Source organism: Mixophyes fleayi, chromosome 7 (genome assembly GCF_038048845.1).
Source record: "Mixophyes fleayi isolate aMixFle1 chromosome 7, aMixFle1.hap1, whole genome shotgun sequence".
Classification (NCBI taxonomy): Eukaryota; Metazoa; Chordata; class Amphibia; order Anura; family Limnodynastidae; genus Mixophyes; species Mixophyes fleayi.
Window position 1 is genome coordinate 153,670,536 of NC_134408.1, and position 18,693 is coordinate 153,689,228.

General features: G+C 46.7%; 2 protein-coding genes across 5 annotated transcripts in view; one reads left to right on the forward strand and one right to left on the reverse strand.

Moving 5' to 3' along the window:
• Positions 1–16,855, reverse strand: part of PARP9 (poly(ADP-ribose) polymerase family member 9) — a 43,356-nt gene extending 26,501 nt beyond the window's left edge. Inside the window, exons 1-2 of one of the 2 annotated variants that reach the window (XM_075181245.1) lie at positions 16,629–16,855; positions 16,461–16,576 (exon numbers count right to left, since the gene is read on the reverse strand). Coding sequence is in view for 1 of the 2 variants with exons in the window: in XM_075181244.1 (XP_075037345.1) it covers positions 16,452–16,453 (2 nt within the window). In the remaining variant the exon portion in view is untranslated. Of the gene's footprint in view, positions 1–16,451 lie in introns of both variants that reach the window. The other variant, XM_075181244.1, reaches the window with a different exon arrangement.
• The window catches only part of DTX3L (deltex E3 ubiquitin ligase 3L), a 30,023-nt gene continuing 28,053 nt past the window's right edge, over positions 16,724–18,693 (forward strand). Inside the window, exons 1-2 of one of the 3 annotated variants that reach the window (XM_075181242.1) lie at positions 16,724–16,974; positions 18,432–18,534. In XM_075181242.1, coding sequence (XP_075037343.1) covers positions 16,879–16,974; positions 18,432–18,534 — 199 coding nt within the window. In that variant the 5' untranslated portion in view covers positions 16,724–16,878. Of the gene's footprint in view, positions 16,975–18,118; positions 18,535–18,693 lie in introns of those variants that run through there. The other 2 variants (XM_075181243.1, XM_075181241.1) reach the window with 2 other exon arrangements.

An 18,693-nucleotide genomic window follows, 5' to 3' on the forward strand; every position in this document is an offset into this window, starting at 1 on the left:
ACATCATTAGCTTTATTTGTGGGCTAATAACATATTCAAGAGAAGTTGTCACCAAAATAAAGTTCATGCATACAACACATTAGATACACTGGGGCCTGATTCATTAAGGAAAGTAAGGCATAAAAAATGAGTAAGTTTTCTCCTGGACAAAACCATGTTACAATACAATGGGTGCAAATTAGTTTATTATTTTGCACATAAGTTAAATACCGGCTGACTTTTCATGCAGCAGATAAATAAATACTTGATAGCTTTATTTTTATACTGAAATTTAAAGTTGATCTAGGACATGCCCTATCCCAAATATAAATCTACCCCCACATTTTAAATGTACTTCCCCCTCCAATGCAACATGGTTTTGCCAAGGCTCAAAGTTACTCATTTTTTTGCTTTACTTTCCTTAATGAATCAGACCCGGTGGTAAATGTATCATACCCCGGAAGTTTCCCTTTACAAGGCAGCGCCGCTTTAAATTTAAGCTGCGAAGACACCAATCTCCCGCGATTTGCAAAAACCGGGGTATGATACATTTACCCCCCAGTCTCTATTTGATAAATGTTTATATATGCAGAACATTGAATACAGTGCTTCTCTATGGTAATTGTATTCATAATTGTTACCAATATACCAGAAGCAAAATGATATAGCACATTTCAGCAGCAGAGTGGTGACAGAACCATAAAACAAAGGAGTAACTGTATAAGTACCGGTACATTGTTTTTGAATTTTTCACTCACTGAAGTTCTTAAAACCAGAACATTAGATACAGTGCTACATACTGGATGGATGCACCAGTAAATGTGTCATTAGTTGCTGACATCCTGTCTATATGTCCTTCTATTCAAAACATGCGCTTTTTCTTGCATCAGTCTTTTCCTATGTACACATTGTATTTATAAGTTTGAGGATTTTTTACATAGTGACTGCACTTTATGTAAGATATTTTATTGATTTAGTTGAGTAATTCTAATGGAAGCCATTTTCATATTGGAAGATATCCCGCAGAGATCCCCACTGTTCCAGTTTTGTAAATGCCTTTCATTACACTTCCCAAAATCTACAGTTTTAGTGGGCATACTTATTTTATGCTACTAGAATGATTGTTAAATCTTTCTCCACCCTCTCCATGCATAATAAACTCACCAGTTTTATGGAGTGGCTGAAAAACGAGACAAGCAAAATAAATAAACATATCCAAAAAAGCAACAGCAGCTTTCTAGACCAAAATAACCTTTTTTTTTTTAATATATTGTGGCTGGAACTTATTTTATAAATGTATTTCAATGAGTGGCGCAGTGCGCCAATTTATATAATTGCAAATGTACTGATTTTTGTATTAGTAATGTATTAATTTCTGATGCAGGTAAGTGTTGGAGGAAATGTGTTTTTGTAAGAAAGGAAATAAAGTTAATCCCATGCTAATTAGGCCATTTTCATCTATGAATGACCAACACCTTTTTAGCCTGAATACACAACAAGGGGTCGTTACATTTTATCCTGTCTTGTTAAAAAAATAGACAAACTGCATGAATAATCCAACCTTGTCAGGACTCTTGAGCAATAAAACATCACTGCTTGAAGATTCCACCTGAGGCCTATTACCTGCTGTATCCTGCGACCAATAGATAAGAGCTTACACCCTAATCCGTTCCCCGGCTGTCCTGTGTTGTACCCAGCGGCTCTGTGTCAATGCTCTTCCTGCTACCATGCAGTCCTGATCCATAGTAAGCTGTCAGGAGGTACCAGCCAGCCCACAGCAAAGACATGCTGTAGCAGCTATACCCAGAAGTAAGCGGTTCTAGGTGCCGTTGCAGGAGCCCAGTGGTGGCAGCCAAAATCTCCTACAACTATTGTACAGTTGGCGAGCGTCTGGTGGCACCAGTAGGAGGTCAGTAACAGTCGGTTACTGACGGTGAGAGAGAAACCTAAACTGTGCAGGAAGAACATCCCTTCATCCTTCTTCCCCCAACAGACCAGGGGGTGAAGTAAGCCCATTCGGTCACATGGGGGAAATCTGGGGTATAATGAGGAGGATCGGAGGTAGGTGGGGACAATTGCTAGAATGGATGGTGTGGTTTAGTTAGAAGACTCTCTGGCCATAAGTGATTGTGTACACGGCGAAAAGTCTTATAGCGGTTAGGTAATACAATGCTAAGGAAATGAAGGCTATGCCTATGATCTTTAATGATCGCTCCCCGACTCATACGGTTTACCACAATTAATTTGGTATCTGTGTGTTCCGACCAAACTAGTGATTTGGCCTTCGGTTTTTTTTAACACACTTGAGGTTGATTTTTTGTTTTTGCAAGAGAGTAGGGTTGGACACCTCGCAGGCATCGAGAAGTGTAAACAGGAGTGGAGGCGAGGTCCCTCCTATTGGTCTCTTGTGGAGTGGCCAGTCCTTTTTACAGGTATGGTAACCATTCTGTGGATTATAGAAATAAGAGTGGGTAGATGTATGGTTGTGGATGTTTCCCTAAGGGGGCAAGTTCTGAGGCTGATTATTATCTATAATACACAAGCTATGGAAAAAGACTCTCAAGCGCTGAGTATTTTCAGGCCCGGCGCTCCCATTAGGCAAAGTTAGGCACTTGCCTAGGGCGCCGGGCTCTGGAGGGCGCCACAGAATGGTAAATTACTTTAAAACTGTGCGGCGACCGCTGACCATACCTGTCACGGCCGCCGCACAGCATTCAGATGCACGGGGAGAGGGGAAGAGGCGCCGATTTTGTAAAAATGCCTAGGACGCCATGGACCCTAGCACCGGCCCTGAGTATTTTAACCAAGGCCAAGCTAAATGTGATAAAAATAATAAAAAATTAGTTTATATAAAGATATATAATAAATGTAATTTGAAGAAACTGCATCGGGTCTTGAGCGTTTTTTGCAGCTATGAAGGAAACTGTAAGCTCCTATAAACCTCCTGATAGAAGATGTAAATGTACTCACAGCGCTAGATACAAGACAGATCCTAAATAAATAATAATCAAACATTAAACACTTATCAAACACTTAACACATATTAATCCACGGATTCAGTGTTTAATGTTTGATTATTATTTATTTAGGACTAAGTTGTAACTAGCGCTGTGAGTACATTTACATTGATTAATATCTGTGGTCCACAGACCAGACGGGGCAGGAAATGCCTTTTTGGTGAATTTAACCTTTACCTATTTACGGGCCAGTAGATTGTCTTAGGGAGTGATTTTAACACCACTCTTAGGCCAGAGGATAAGGTAGGCTCGTAGACATCGCTCGGCTATAATGCAGGTTTTTTTAGTTTGTATGGTAAGTCAGGCTGGGATGGTAGATGTGCTTATTCGTCACTCTCCAGACTTCACAGTGTTCACCTTTTTTAGAGGTAAAAGTAGGTCAAGAATAGATAGGTTTTTGTTAAAGGGAGCTCTGGCATATCAACTCCAAAGTTGGTGGCGGTAGAGATCTTGGATCACCTTTGTCTTTGAACGCTTTGGACACCCTTCAGAAAAGTAGGGGACTGTGGTGTTTAAACTCAACTGGGGGACAAGAAGGTTAGACAATCCTTTAGGGACTACTGTGAAACACAAGTGTGACAAGATGCACCTCATATGCCACCCTGTCTGTGGCAATCCAAAATTGCGCCCCTCTAACAGCAGAAGGGGCCTGCTGTCACCACTAGACTCCTTCTTCTGCACCTAAAACCGCATCCTTCTGGGTAACTCTCGTTGCCAGCGTAGCCCTTTGCTGGGCACCTGGAACCTGGACTGGTACACCTGCCCTCTTTCTTTAGATCAGAGTTGCTCTGGATGGATCCCCCTGGCCTATCACACTGGCCAGAGCTGCAGGTAGCGGGCAGAGCATTGGTACTGGATGCTGAGTCCCAACCTCAGAACAGCCAGATAACGGATTAGATTGGTCTAATCTGTAGGTCACCTTGGCAACCAGGAGTACTTTCTCAATCTAAGGCGTTTGATCATGTTAAGCATTAATACCTGTGGGCACTCCTTCTTCTTCTTGGTATTGTCCGCCAGTGAGAGTGGTTGATTGGCTACATATCATTTACAGGCAGGCTGAGAGCTTCCATCTAGTGAATAGTTGGATGGGCCCTACTATTGGGGTGTCATCGGAGTCAGACAAGGTTCCCCCTCCTCTATGTATTCGCGATTGACCCTTTTATCAGGAGGTTTGAGAACAGTATAGTGAGGGGAGAGCAGCTGACTGTGGATGTTCCCTTGAAGGTAATGGCCTATACAGATGGTGTCACAGTTGTCCTGTAAGAGGTGGCCGAGGCGCGAGGCATTGAAAATTTGATCTGCGAATATTCTGAGGCTTCGTGTTCAGAGATAAACCATGAAAAGAGTGAAGTTCTCTGGTTAAGGTAGAAAGGGCAGCAGATTGCCCTTCCGGATATGCTTCCTCAGGCCAGTCAAGTGGTTAAAACTTCTTCACAAGGAGTGCGACAAAGAAACCGAAGGATGAAGGTGGCCTTGGAATGGTAAACCCAGTGCTGTTCTTTAGTACTACCTTCTTGAAGCTTGATATTGTGAATCTCTTTTTGGATTATCTCCCTCAGTGGGTAGCTGGCTTTCGGGTCTGTGTGCACCCCTTTCTCAACGCATTGTTGGATGGGGGTCCCATAAAAAGTCTTTGAATTAAGCATGGATACCTCCCAGCCTATGTGATTCAGAGTTTGAATGTGACAAGGAAATGGCAGATCGGGGTGGGTGATGCAGAAAACTCCTCTTGGAAGGTGTTGAAGAGGAAGATTTTGCATACTCACTTTGATGTGCCCGTTACTAAAGGATTGTCCAGGTGATCGAAATGTCTGTCTTTGGAGAATTCCAAGAGGATTAATTCGAAGTTTAGAGGTCTCACCTATCTTGTATTTCATGGGAGGCTCTATGTTAAGGCAGGGCCATCTTAAGAACATTATGGGCCCCCGGGCAAAGCAGTGCACTGGGGCCCCTACCTACACAACCACTCACAGGAATAAAAAAAATAAATTATCGATAAAATTAAGGTTATATTAATTGTTACCTGCAACAAATTCAGTGTTTAAACATAAAAAAAAATGCTATGTGACTGTGTGACTATAGGACCCCCCCCCCTCACATGGCTGTGTGACTGTGTAAATGTAGGACCCCCCCTCACATTGCTGTATGACTGTAGGACCCCCCACATTGCTGTGTGACTGTAGGACCCCCCTCACATTGTTGTGTGACTGTAGGACCCCCTCACATTGTTGTGTGACTGTAGGACCCCCCTCACATTGTTGTGTGACTGTAGGACCCCCTCACATTGTTGTGTGACTGTAGGACCCCCACCCCCCTTCACATTAAGAAATAACAACTTATAATGGGTCAAAGAGAATAAATTATTATCTTTGGCCCATTATAAGTTGTTATCCCTTAACTAACATAGTGGTGTAATTAGCAAAACAGGTGACAATTTGGGGTCACAGTGAAGTATATGTCAGGTACTGCAGGCCTGGTCAGTGCACCCTGATATACAATGCCTGGCTTAAATGCATTTTATTGATATTGCATGGAAACAATACAAAAAGTGATTATAGTATAATACTATAGACCAGTGGTTCCCAAACTGGGTGCCGTGGCTCCCTGGGGTGCCGTAGCAGTCTCACTGTGGTGCTGCGGCAAGGGCCAGTGGTAAGCAAGGTGGGGGCAAATTGGTAGTTATTTTGGCTTGGCGGTGCCTTGAAAACATTATGGAGACCCTAGGGGTGCCTCGAACTGAGAAATTTTGAGATCAACTGCTATAGACCAGTACTAAAGACCAATAAATCCAAACACACATGATACAGAGTATATTTCAGCAAAGAACAGGCCACATGGCACAGAATTGTTTTTGCATTTAAAGAGAATCTCCCAGGCTGCTTACAGCGAAGCTGCATAAGTCCAGTACTTGACAGGAGATAGTATGTACTTATTGGTTGAGCTGTTCCACATCCAACATGCAAGTGCAGAGGAGTGCTACACTGGCTTATAATGGGCCTTATAACAACTTATAATGGGCCAAAGAGAATAATATATAATGCCCCATTAGTATTACAAGTAGAAGTATGTAGCAGGGAGATAAGGTCTGTGATGCTCCAGGACCAGGTGACTTTTATGCACTGGTCAGTGTCCCTTGGAATACTAAAAAAAAAAAATTCCCTTAACTTACGTTTTAATCAGCTTGTTCTCCTGTCCTCTTCTCTTCTTTTCTCAGATTCACTGCTGCTGATAGTTCTTCTCGCGCGGATGACTCCTCCGTGTTGTGCTCCGCAATGGATGCGTCACGCCCGACATTCAATGTGAGCGCCGCACGGAGGAGGAGACCAGGGAGGGAGCCGGATCGCCAGCTGATGTGACCGCTAGGTAAGTATTATCCTTTTTTTTTTTTTTTTGCTGATTTTTTTTCTTTCCGTTAACAGCGCTGCCTCGGACGGCCCGCTTGCCCACAGGGCCCCCGGGCACCTGCCCATTGTGCCCAATCGAAGACACGCCCTGTGTTAAGGGTAACCTGAAGCATAGGAGTGTTGCTGATCATGGTTGTCCATGGGAGGAATGTTATGGGGAAGTGGAGACAATGGACTACTTCTAGCTTCAGTGTCCTTTTAATATCAAGGTTTATAAGGGAGCGTACAACAACTTAGGCTTTCCGTGCCCTTTGGGGTTTAGTTACCCTGAGTGGATGTATGGAGGGCTCAAAAGGTGTGGGGATTTTGATTTAAGCACTTGTTTTTAGATAGTACAGTTGTTAGGTTTTACCTGTGGAATGCACAGTGTTTAGTGTCCATTAGGGGCAAAATTCTTCCCTGCAGTGAGGTGGTGGGTACTATTCTGAATGAGGTTTGGAAAATAAGAGAATTGGAAAGGGGCCGGATGGATACTGTGAGCTGGGGTTAGAGATGCTCACTGACCCCCATGTTTTGGTTTTGGATTACCTTCGGGTTTTGGTTTTGTTTAGCCATTTTTTTAAAAATTCCGTTTTTTGGGCTAAAATCACATAATTTAGGTATTATTTTGTACTAACTAATTGTGTACCATAATACTACAGTAGACATTTGATCCACAATGATTCAATATGTATATAATGTATTAATCTCATACTGCATACCCTAATGATCACTAGCAGTAACATGGATATAACACCTCAAACTGCATAGGTGAATTACAATAACCAAATAATGTATTGATTAAATTATTTAGAAAAGGCATTTAGATGATAAATAATAATCGCTATACGGAGGATACCATAATATACAGAAGGAAAAGTAACTGTATAATAATGTGTGAGATTTTACATGAATAACGAAGAGGAAAAAGCGGGTGACGCTATAATAAAATATGATATTGATGTGTGTGTGGTGTGACTGATGAAAGTAGGCATTATAAAACCTAGCAAGTGTATCATAAGAAAAAAATAATGTAATATGTCAAGATTATTTAATTGAGAAAAGGAAAAAGGGAAAAAATTGTGTATGACTCACAGACATGACCGGTCTGTGCGAAAAAAAAATAGGTATGAAAAATCAATAAAATGTAATAAATGTATTTTATTTAAGTGAATAGATCATAACTGTTAAAGTGAAAAAGAAGTGAATATTATTACATATATAGGCCACCCTATAATTCATACACTAGTATAGTAGGAATAAATATAAGTATAGTGATATCCACCAAAGGAATGCTCATATTATCCATGAGTAGGTAGATTATAATGTTTGTGATGTTATCATTAACATGGCTTGTTATTAATAAATATAAGGTGAATGAATATACATAAATCAGTACATTATGATAACTCCAAAGCCTACTATGAACAGGATCGGTTCTATATCAGATGGTATAAATATAGAGACCAATTGAAGCCAGTCAGATGAATATATTTATTAAATGATATCCATATATTGAAAAAATCCACAATATGTTATAAAAATACCATAAAGTTGTTAGAAGCATTAGGACCATGCGGTGCTGAACTATTCATAATAAAAAAAAAATTAGTTTCTCTCCTTAGTTCTTGATGGAGCAGAAAAAGGGGTTGAAGACCGCACTAGGTATATAGTATTGACCTAATCCTCAATACATCATATAGTATGATTACCTAGGGAAAAAAGGCAGAATGTCCTAGGGGGTGCACCCAAACACATAACTAAGGTTAAGGTTAAACAGGAAAGAAAAAGATGTGTATAGCAGGGCACTCCAGATAGGTCTGAAATTAAAAATTAATACATTTTATTAAGTATGCATTAAAAACTAACTGGTAGGATATGGAGCAAAATATTAAAATGTAACATAAAGAGACAAACAAGTGTATAAGTGAAATAAAATGCAAAATTATTTGCATAGCCTCTGCTAAATGTCTTAAAGCACAATTATAAGTGCGAGAAAATCACAATTTACAGCAACATTCCAAAATAGCGCTATTGCCGTGTAGAAATAGAATTGTTCAGATATGCCATGGAAAAAGTTGGCATGGGGATAGGAGGTGGCGTCATACAAAAGAAATTATTGAAAAGAGAAACCAAAAAATTCTTCCTTATAGGAAGTATGGTCCCTAATGGTCTCAATGACTATAATAGCTATATGGCCTTCTTATAAGATCTAAATAAACTCCATCACTCTTCCATCTATTGAACACTTGACCCTATTTAATAGGTGATAGTTTGAGTCTCCGTATTGATTACATTTCTAGTTCCATCTATTTGAACTATTTAACTTTATTACCATCATTTCCTCTACAAGTGACTATATATATAGTTGATATTTTTGCTATACAAATTAAAATAGCAGTTAATTGGCATTTTTTGTTCACTTACATTATGAAATATATGTTGTTCTAGTCTGCATTAGGAATGGTCAAAGTAGAGAGAATAATCCTACCATATCCTACCAGTTAGCTTTTAATGCATACTTAATAAAATTTATTCATTTTTAATTACAGACCTATCTGGAGTGCCCTGCCTATACAGTTCTTGATGGAGGTCAACCCTTCTTAGGCCTAACGCAATTTGCTCCATAGCAAAAGCCTGGAGTGATCTTGGGTCAGAATTATGGCACCTCAAAAAATGCCTTGCGAAGGATGCGAGTTGTTTGTAATGCTTCTTATCTTTCTTTGCTCTTCTTATATTGCCCACATGTTCCAAGACTCTAACTTTGAATGGTCTACCTGTCATTCCTATATAGTGTAGATTGCATGGGCAGGTGAGACAATAGACAATGTTTGGTGAATTACAGTTTAAGAATTGTTTAATGTTAAATGTTTTGGAATATCGATCGTTATACTCTTTTGTTTGTTTCATATATTGGCATGCACGACATAGGCCACATATGTTGGATCTTACAAAGGACATGCACACTTTAACAAACCAAGAACTTCAGCGACAAGGGCTCTTTTGTGGCTGAAGTGCTTGGTTTGTTTGGGCCCCCACTAAATCAGCTATCAATGCCGTAAAGGCAGGTTAGACCAACAGTGCTGTGAAATGAATTATACGCTGTCAAGATGTTGTCATCATCAGCAGCATCAACATCACCCTCATCAGTGTGTACATCATCATCACAGACTATTAATTCATCTCCGCTGGAATCCGCCATTAGAGAAGTGTCAGTACTTGGATGTATTTGCCGGTAAAGGCCTTCCTCGTGGAAGATGTAGTTCATTTTGATGAACATCATATTTTCCACACTTTTAGGAAGTAACCTCCTACGTCGATCACTGACAAGGTTCCCGGCTGTGCTGAATACTCTTTCTGAGTACACACTGGAGGGTGGGAAGCTTAGGTATTGCAAAGAGAGTTTGTACATGGGTCTCCAAATTGCTTGTTTTCCTCCCAGTATGGAAAGGGACTGTCTGACAATTCGATTTCAATGAACTCTCGAAAATAATCCTCCACCATCCTTTGCATGTTAATAGTAGGATCGGATTGAGTTATGGCTGAGGTCACACTTTTTTGGTAAAATCTTTCAAACCAGACAAGATGTCAAACTGTTGTGGTCTGCCACCTGCGTCATCCCTGCTTCTCTTTGGAAATACAGTGCAATGACTGCTATATTAGGATTTCAGCACTCAGAAAAATCAGGTCTTTTATAAGGGGGTATATGAGACCCCAAACACGTTGTAGTGCAAATTCAGAAAAATACCCACCCTCCTATTTCTACTCTATCACTTTGCCTGCTCTACAGTGACCTAACCCTTCTCTGTCCCTCTCTCAAATGGCGCTAGATCGCCCTGGAGGCGGGTATTTATTGATTCCAAAACCCGCAAAATCCGATGACGTTTTGGAATCCGAATAGGCGCTAGACTACCGAGCCAACTCGGCTCGGTACTCGGAACCCCAGAGTTCGGGTGGGTTAGGTTTCAAGGAAACGGAGCCCGCCCATCTCTAGCTGGGGTAGACTCTGGTGGAGGATGAGACCTCCCTAGGTGCAGCAAAGATCTGGCAGTCTTTCGATTCTTGGCTATTTATCCTATTCTTTTACTATTAGATATTGTGGAAACGCCCTTTTTTTTAGTAAGGTTTGCATATATTTAAAGTCTGTTTTCATTTCCAGACAGTAAAGGGTGTGTGGGTGATATTATAAATTGGTGTCTGGGTAGTTGTAATGCAGAGTATTGTGTTAGGGGATGTCTTGCTTCATTGGTGTATATAATTATCTTTTTGGGGAAATTATGTTGTAGTTTTTGTGGAGGGATTGTTATAGAACTGGGTGTCATGATAAGGTGAAGTTTCCTTCCTATTGGTCCTTTTTACCCAAATCCTTTGCCGTACATAGTCTATTTTATTTTGAAGAAAGTGATATAGTATTTATTGTTGCAATTATTTAATAAAACACTAACCCTTGAAACAATACAGCAATGATTAAGTGTGATGCCTGTGCCCAATTTGCCACCTGATTTCAGGCCCTAACCCGGCGGTTCCCAAACTGTGCGCCGCGGCTCCCAGGGGTGCCGCGGCGCTGTCACTGGGGTGCCGCGGGCCAAGCATTAAAAAAAAGAAAAAGCACAGAAAGTTACCAATCCGCCGGGCGCCGGGACCCAGAAGACTCCTCTCTCCCGCAGCTGTCACTGAATATCGATGTCAGTAACAAGCTGCTGCGGGAGAGAGGAGGCTGCTGGGTCCCGGCGCCCGGCGGATTGGTAACTTTCTGTGCTTTTTCTTTTTTTTAATGCTTGGTCCGCGGCAGAGGAATGAGAGGGAGCGTGACAGCGGGGAAGAGAGGGTGACAGCGGGGAAGAGAGGGTGACAGCGGGGAAGAGAGGGTGACAGCGGGGAAGAGAGGGTGACAGCGGGGCAGAGAGAGTGACAGCGGGGAAGAGAGGGTGACAGCGGGGGAGAGAGGGTGACAGCGGGGAAGAGAGGGTGACAGTGGGGCAGAGAGGGTGACAGCGGGGGAGAGAGGGTGACAGTGGGGCAGAGAGGGTGACAGCAGGGCAGAGAGGGTGACAGCGGGGGAAGAGAGGGTGACAGCGGGGGAAGAGAGGGTGACAGCGGGGGCAGAGAGGGTGACAGCAGGGAAGAGAGGGTGACAGCTAGGGCAGAGAGGGTGACAGCTGGGGCAGAGAGGGTGACAGCGGGGAAGAGAGGGTGACAGCGGGGGCAGAGAGGGTGACAGCGGGGAAGAGAGGGTGACAGCTGGGGAGAGAGGGCTGCACCCACATTGTGGAATTCCCTCCCTCGCACAGTAAGACTTTACTCTGGTCTTCAAACCTTCAAGCGTTCACTGAAAACCCACCTCTTCAGACAAGTTATGATATTCCTCAACCACCATCTTAATTTCCCTAGATTACCCTATTACCATCCTCTACACTGCTAACGCAAGACAACAACCTTCTGACCAACATTGCAACACACACAGCCCACTCAGTACTTTTACCTTTGCAGTCTGGCTGGTCCATTGTGCAATATGATGTAGCACATGCCCTTGTGTTTCTAACTCCCATTGTCCTATAGATTGTAAGGTGTGAGCAGGGTTCTCTTACCTCTCTCTCTGTATGTATTGCCCAGTATTGCCTTATCAATGTTTGTTCCCAATTGTAAAGCGCTACGGAATTTGCTGGCGCTATATAAATAAATGTTGATGATGATGATGATGATTCATCGTATTAAAAATAGAAAAACAGTTTGGTCACTGAAAACAAAATATACCACTCGGATATGGAGCTTGTGACTGGCAATGTACTATAATGTCTGATGAATTAGTCATGACTATAATAATACAAGATGGAATTACTCACTAATACTTGGAGCTGAAGACGGTAGTGATCATCATCATTTATTTATATAGTGCCAGCTGATTCCGTAGCGTTTTACAATTGGAAACAAATAGTAACAAAACAATACTGGGTAATACATACAATTTTTAAGATGTTTTCAAAAAATTTAAAATATGGCTTTTTGTGAAAATCTAAATTTTGATTTGAAAATGTTATATTTTTATTGAAACATGATGCTGTGTTATGTATCATATGAAAGCCCATAAAAAGAAGTTTAAAATGAGACCTTGCCCAACTCTCCAGCACAATCAGGTGAGCTACAAATGCAATTTAATAAAACATTAAAAGCAAGTTTTTCGCTGAGAAAAGGCGCAACTTTAAAGGTGTATAACTTCAAAACCAGTGTACATATCAGCCTAAGATTTCGGGGGGGCTTTACACCGATGGCAGCATTTATTATACCAAATTTAATTGAAATTAGAGAATGTAAGGTACATTTTTTCTAAAATTGTGTTGATTTGATGAGGAATGACCCCTGACACCTATTGCGGGATCATTCTACATCATTAGCTTTATTTGTGGGCTAATAACATATTCAAGAGAAGTTGTCACCAAAATAAAGTTCATGCATACAACACATTAGATACACTGGGGCCTGATTCATTAAGGAAAGTAAGGCATAAAAAATGAGTAAGTTTTCTCCTGGACAAAACCATGTTACAATACAATGGGTGCAAATTAGTTTATTATTTTGCACATAAGTTAAATACCGGCTGACTTTTCATGCAGCAGATAAATAAATACTTGATAGCTTTATTTTTATACTGAAATTTAAAGTTGATCTAGGACATGCCCTATCCCAAATATAAATCTACCCCCACATTTTAAATGTACTTCCCCCTCCAATGCAACATGGTTTTGCCAAGGCTCAAAGTTACTCATTTTTTTGCTTTACTTTCCTTAATGAATCAGACCCGGTGGTAAATGTATCATACCCCGGAAGTTTCCCTTTACAAGGCAGCGCCGCTTTAAATTTAAGCTGCGAAGACACCAATCTCCCGCGATTTGCAAAAACCGGGGTACGAGGGTGACAGCGGGGGCAGAGAGGGTGACAGCGGGGAAGAGAGGGTGACAGCGGGGAAGAGAGGGTGACAGCTGGGGAGAGAGGGTGACAGCGGGGCAGAGAGGGTGACAGCGGGGAAGAGAGGGTGACAGCGGGGCAGAGAGGGTGACAGCGGGGAAGAGAGGGTGACAGCGGGGGAGAGAGGGTGACAGCTGGGGCATAGAGGGTGACAGCGGGGAAGAGAGGGTGACAGCTGGGGAGAGAGGGTGACAGCGGGGCAGAGAGGGTGACAGCGGGGAAGAGAGGGTGACAGCTGGGGAGAGAGGGTGACAGCGGGGCAGAGAGGGTGACAGCGGGGGCAGAGAGGGTGACAGCGGGGCAGAGAGGGTGACAGCGGGGGCAGAGAGGGTGACAGCAGGGCAGAGAGGGTGACAGCGGGGGCAGAGAGGGTGACAGCGGGGAAGAGAGGGTGACAGCGGGGAAGAGAGGGTGACAGCGGGGCAGAGAGGGTGACAGCGGGGAAGAGAGGGTGACAGCGGGGGAAAGAGGGTAACAGCTGGGGAAAGAGGGTAACAGCGGGGAAGAGAGGGTGACAGCTGGGGAGAGAGGGTGACAGCGGGGCAGAGAGGGTGACAGCGGGGCAGAGAGGGTGACAGCGGGGAAGAGAGGGTGACAGCGGGGGCAGAGAGGGTGACAGCGGGGCAGAGAGGGTGACAGCGGGGCAGAGAGGGTGACAGCGGGGAAGAGAGAGTGACAGCTGGGGCAGAGAGGGTGACAGCGGGGCAGAGAGGGTGACAGCTGGGGCAGAGAGGGTGACAGCGGGGGCAGAGAGGGTGACAGCGGGGGAAGAGAGGGTGACAGCGGGGAAGAGAGGGTGACAGCGGGGGCAGAGAGGGTGACAGCAGGGGCAGAGAGGGTGACAGCGGGGAAGAGAGGGTGACAGCTGGGGCAGAGAGGGTGACAGCGGGGGCAGAGAGGGTGACAGCGGGGGCAGAGAGGGTGACAGCGGGGAAGAGAGGGTGACAGCTGGGGCAGAGAGGGTGACAGCTGGGGCAGAGAGGGTGACAGTGGGGGCAGAGAGGGTGACAGCGGGGGAAGAGAGGGTGACAGCGGGGCAGAGAGGGTGACAGCGGGGAAGAGAGGGTGACAGCGGGGCAGAGAGGGTGACAGCGGGGGCAGAGAGGGTGACAGCGGGGAAGAGAGGGTGACAGTGGGGCAGAGAGGGTGACAGCGGGGGCAGAGAGGGTGACAGCGGGGGCAGAGAGGGTGACAGCAGGGCAGAGAGGGTGACAGCGGGGGAAGAGAGGGTGACAGCGGGGGCAGAGAGGGTGACAGCAGGGAAGAGAGGGTGACAGCTAGGGCAGAGAGGGTGACAGCGGGGCAGAGAGGGTGACAGCAGGGGCAGAGAGGGTGACAGCTGGGGCAGAGAGGGTGACAGCGGGGAAGAGAGGGTGACAGTGGGGCAGAGAGGGTGACAGCGGGGGCAGAGAGGGTGACAGCGGGGAAGAGAGGGTGACAGCGGGGCAGAGAGGGTGACAGCGGGGGCAGAGAGGGTGACAGCGGGGAAGAGAGGGTGACAGCGGGGGCAGAGAGGGTGACAGCGGGGGCAGAGAGGGTGACAGCGGGGAAGAGAGGGTGACAGCTGGGGCAGAGAGGGTGACAGCTGGGGCAGAGAGGGTGACAGCTAGGGCAGAGAGGGTGACAGCGGGGGCAGAGAGGGTGACAGCGGGGGAAGAGAGGGTGACAGCGGGGCAGAGAGGGTGACAGTGGGGAAGAGAGGGTGACAGCGGGGAAGAGAGGGTGACAGCGGGGGCAGAGAGGGTGACAGCGGGGAAGAGAGGGTGACAGCTGGGGCAGAGAGGGTGACAGCTGGGGCAGAGAGGGTGACAGCTAGGGCAGAGAGGGTGACAGCGGGGAAGAGAGGGTGACAGCGGGGGCAGAGAGGGTGACAGCGGGGGAAGAGAGGGTGACAGCGGGGAAGAGAGGGTGACAGCTGGGGCAGAGAGGGTGACAGCGGGGGCAGAGAGGGTGACAGCGGGGGAAGAGAGGGTGACAGTGGGGCAGAGAGGGTGACAGCGGGGGCAGAGAGGGTTACAGCTGGGGCAGAGAGGGTGACAGCGGGGGCAGAGAGGGTGACAGCTGGGGCAGAGAGGGTGACAGCGGGGCAGAGAGGGTGATAGCTGGGGCAGAGAGGGTGACAGCGGGGCAGAGAGGGTGACAGTGGAGGCAGAGAGGGTGACAGCGGGGCAGAGAGGGTGACAGCGGGGGCAGAGAGGGTGACAGCGGGGCAGAGAGGGTGACAGCGGGGGCAGAGAGGGTGACAGCTGGGGCACAACGGGGCAGAGGAGTGTCACAGGGTCAGAGGAGTGAAACAGGGGGCAGAGGAGGGGGGACAGCGTGACAGAGGGGGCAGTGTGAGAGAGGGCAGAGGATGGGGGACAGCGTGAGAGAGGGCAGTGTGAGAGAGGGCAGAGGAGGGGGACATCGTGACAGAGCAGAGGAGGGGGGACAGCGTGACAGAGGGGGCACAACGGGGCAGAGGAGTGTGACAGGGGCAGAGGAGTGTGACAGCGTGACAGAGGGCAGAGGAGGGGGGACAGCGTGACAGAGGGGGCAGTGTGAGAGAGGGCAGAGTGTCTGGATGCAGAGGGGGCATTTTTGCATACAACTAAATAAGTATTTCTGTCCTGACCTAAATACTTATTACAATTTTTTGACCCAACTACTTCTAAAACAGGACTGCTCAATAATTATTTTGGAGGGGTGCCTTGAAAAAATTTGGAGACTCTAAGGGTGCCGCGAACTGCAAAAGTTTGGGAACAACTGCTCTAACCCATGTTTAGCCAGAATAAATAAAATTGCAATATGTGGAGGGTCATCACCCTGTCAGGGGCCGGCTGGCAAATTTTAGCCCTGGGGGAAACACTCACCTCAGCGGCCTATTGGGAACATTTTAAAGGAAAAAATGCAGCTAGCCCAGTGACCACTAAGATGGGCCACTATGGCCCCTGCACCCTGTTGTGTTAATCTAATCTCAAATCAGAGATCCACGTAGATTTAATCGTTCAGAAATCATTTTTGTTAATAAGAAGCTAACGTCAGGCTGTTATGTGGCCACTGGTTAATGTCGATCCCACAATACATGCAGCACACACAACACACCCCATGGTTATTACACGTTACATACATGACTCACCCAGGTGTCACTCTCTGCGGGGTACGGTGCTCGGGACCCCAGGATCTCGGGGTGCTCAGGACCGGGGAGTGACCGCGGGTCTCGGGGTGCTCAGGACCGGGGTGTGACCGCGGGGTCTCGGGGTGCTCAGGACCGGGGTGTGACCGCGGATCTCGGGGTGCTCAGGACCGGGGTGCTCAGGACCGGGGTGTGACCGCGGGTCTCGGGGTGCTCAGGACCGGGGTGTGACCGCGGGGTCTCGGGGTGCTCAGGACCGGGGTGCTCAGGACCGGGGTGTGGCCCCAGGATCTCGGGGTGCTCAGGACCGGGGTGTGGCCCCAGGATCTCGGGGTGCTCAGGACCGGGGAGTGACCGCGGGGTCTCGGAGTTGGAGTAAAGTAACTTTCTGTTTTGAGTCCGCTCCTCCCAGTCCCGAGAAATGAAAGTGAAAGAAGAGACAGACAGACGGCAGAGTCCGACAGAGAGACAGCCCGATACTGGAGGGAGACTCTTATATATAACATGGAGCAAATGGGTGAGAGGGGAGCGGAGGGACAGACAGACATGGGGGGAGTCCTACAGGATACATCACAGACAGACATGGGGGGAGTCCCACAGAATATGGGGGGACAGACAGACATGGGGGGAGTCCCACAGAATATGGGGGGACAGACAGACATGGGGGGAGTCCCACAGTATATGGGGGGACAGACAGACATGGGGGGAGTCCCACAGAATATGGTGGGACAGACAGACATGGGGGGAGTCCCACAGAATATGGGGGTGCAGACAGACATGAGGGGAGCCCTACAGAATATGGAGGGACAGACATACATGGGGGGAGTCCCACAGAATATGGGGGGACAGCCATACGTGAGTGAAGTCCCACAGAATATGGGGGGACAGACAGACATGGGGGGAGTCCCACAGAATATGGGGGGACAGACAGACATGGGGGGAGTCGCACAGAATATGGGGGGACAGACAGACATGGGGGGAGTCCCACAGAATATGGGGGGACAGACAGACATGGGGGGAGTCCCACAGAATATGGGGGGACAGACAGACATGGGGGGAGTCCCACAGCATATGGGGGGACAGACAGACATGGGGGGAGTCCCACAGCATATGATGGGACAGGCACACATGGGGGGAGTTCCACAACAAATGGGGAGACAGACAGACATGCGAGGAGTCCCACAGCATATGGGGGGACAGACAGACATGGGGGGAGTCCCACATCATATGATGGGACAGACACACATGGGGGGAGTCCCACAGCATATGGGGGGACATACATACATGGGGGAAGTTCCACAACCAATGGGGAGACAGACAGACATGGGGGTAGTCCCACAGCATATGGTGGCACAGACATACATGGGGGGAGTCCCACAGTATATGGGGGGACAGACAGACATGGGGGGAGTCCCACAGCATATGATGGGACAGACAGACATGGGGGGAGTCCCACAGCATATGATGGGACAGACAGACATGGGGGGAGTACTACTACAAATGGGGAGACAGACAGATATGGGGGGAGTACTACAGTATATGGCGGCACAGACAGACATGGGGGGAGTCCCACAGCATGTGGTGGGACAGACATACATGGGGGGAGTCCCACAGCATATGGAGAGCCAGAGATATGCACAGGATACGAGGGTACAGACAGACACGAGGGGAGTCGTACAGAATATATCAGCGAGAGACACACAGCATATGGGGGGACAGACAGACATGGGGGGAGTCACACAGCATATGGCACAGAGAGACCCACAGTATATGGGGGGACAGACAGACATGGGGGGAGTCACACAGCATATGGCACAGAGAGACACACAGTATATGGGGGGACAGATGGACACTACAGGGTTTGGAAGTACAAAGCTAGGAAACACAAATATGGGAAAAATAGATATTTTGGGGGTCACATTGTACCCCGTCCTGGTGAGAATCCGACCCACCCAGAAAAATGTATCCCTGAAGGTTCAGAAATATTTCGGATCCAGAAGTAAATCAGGAGGAGGAGAATGTGAGGTGATTGCTGTGGACCCAGAGACGTATTATGTGATCTTCAAGGGTGAAGATGGTGAGTGCTACATTATACCCCACACATACCCCAAATACCTCACATACCCGTCTCTTATTACTATCACTACTATATGTTGCTGTACTGGGTAGGCAGGAACGTAGGAGGGGATATGACTGACCGAGAACAACTTCAAGTGGTGGTCCCACGGAGCTAATG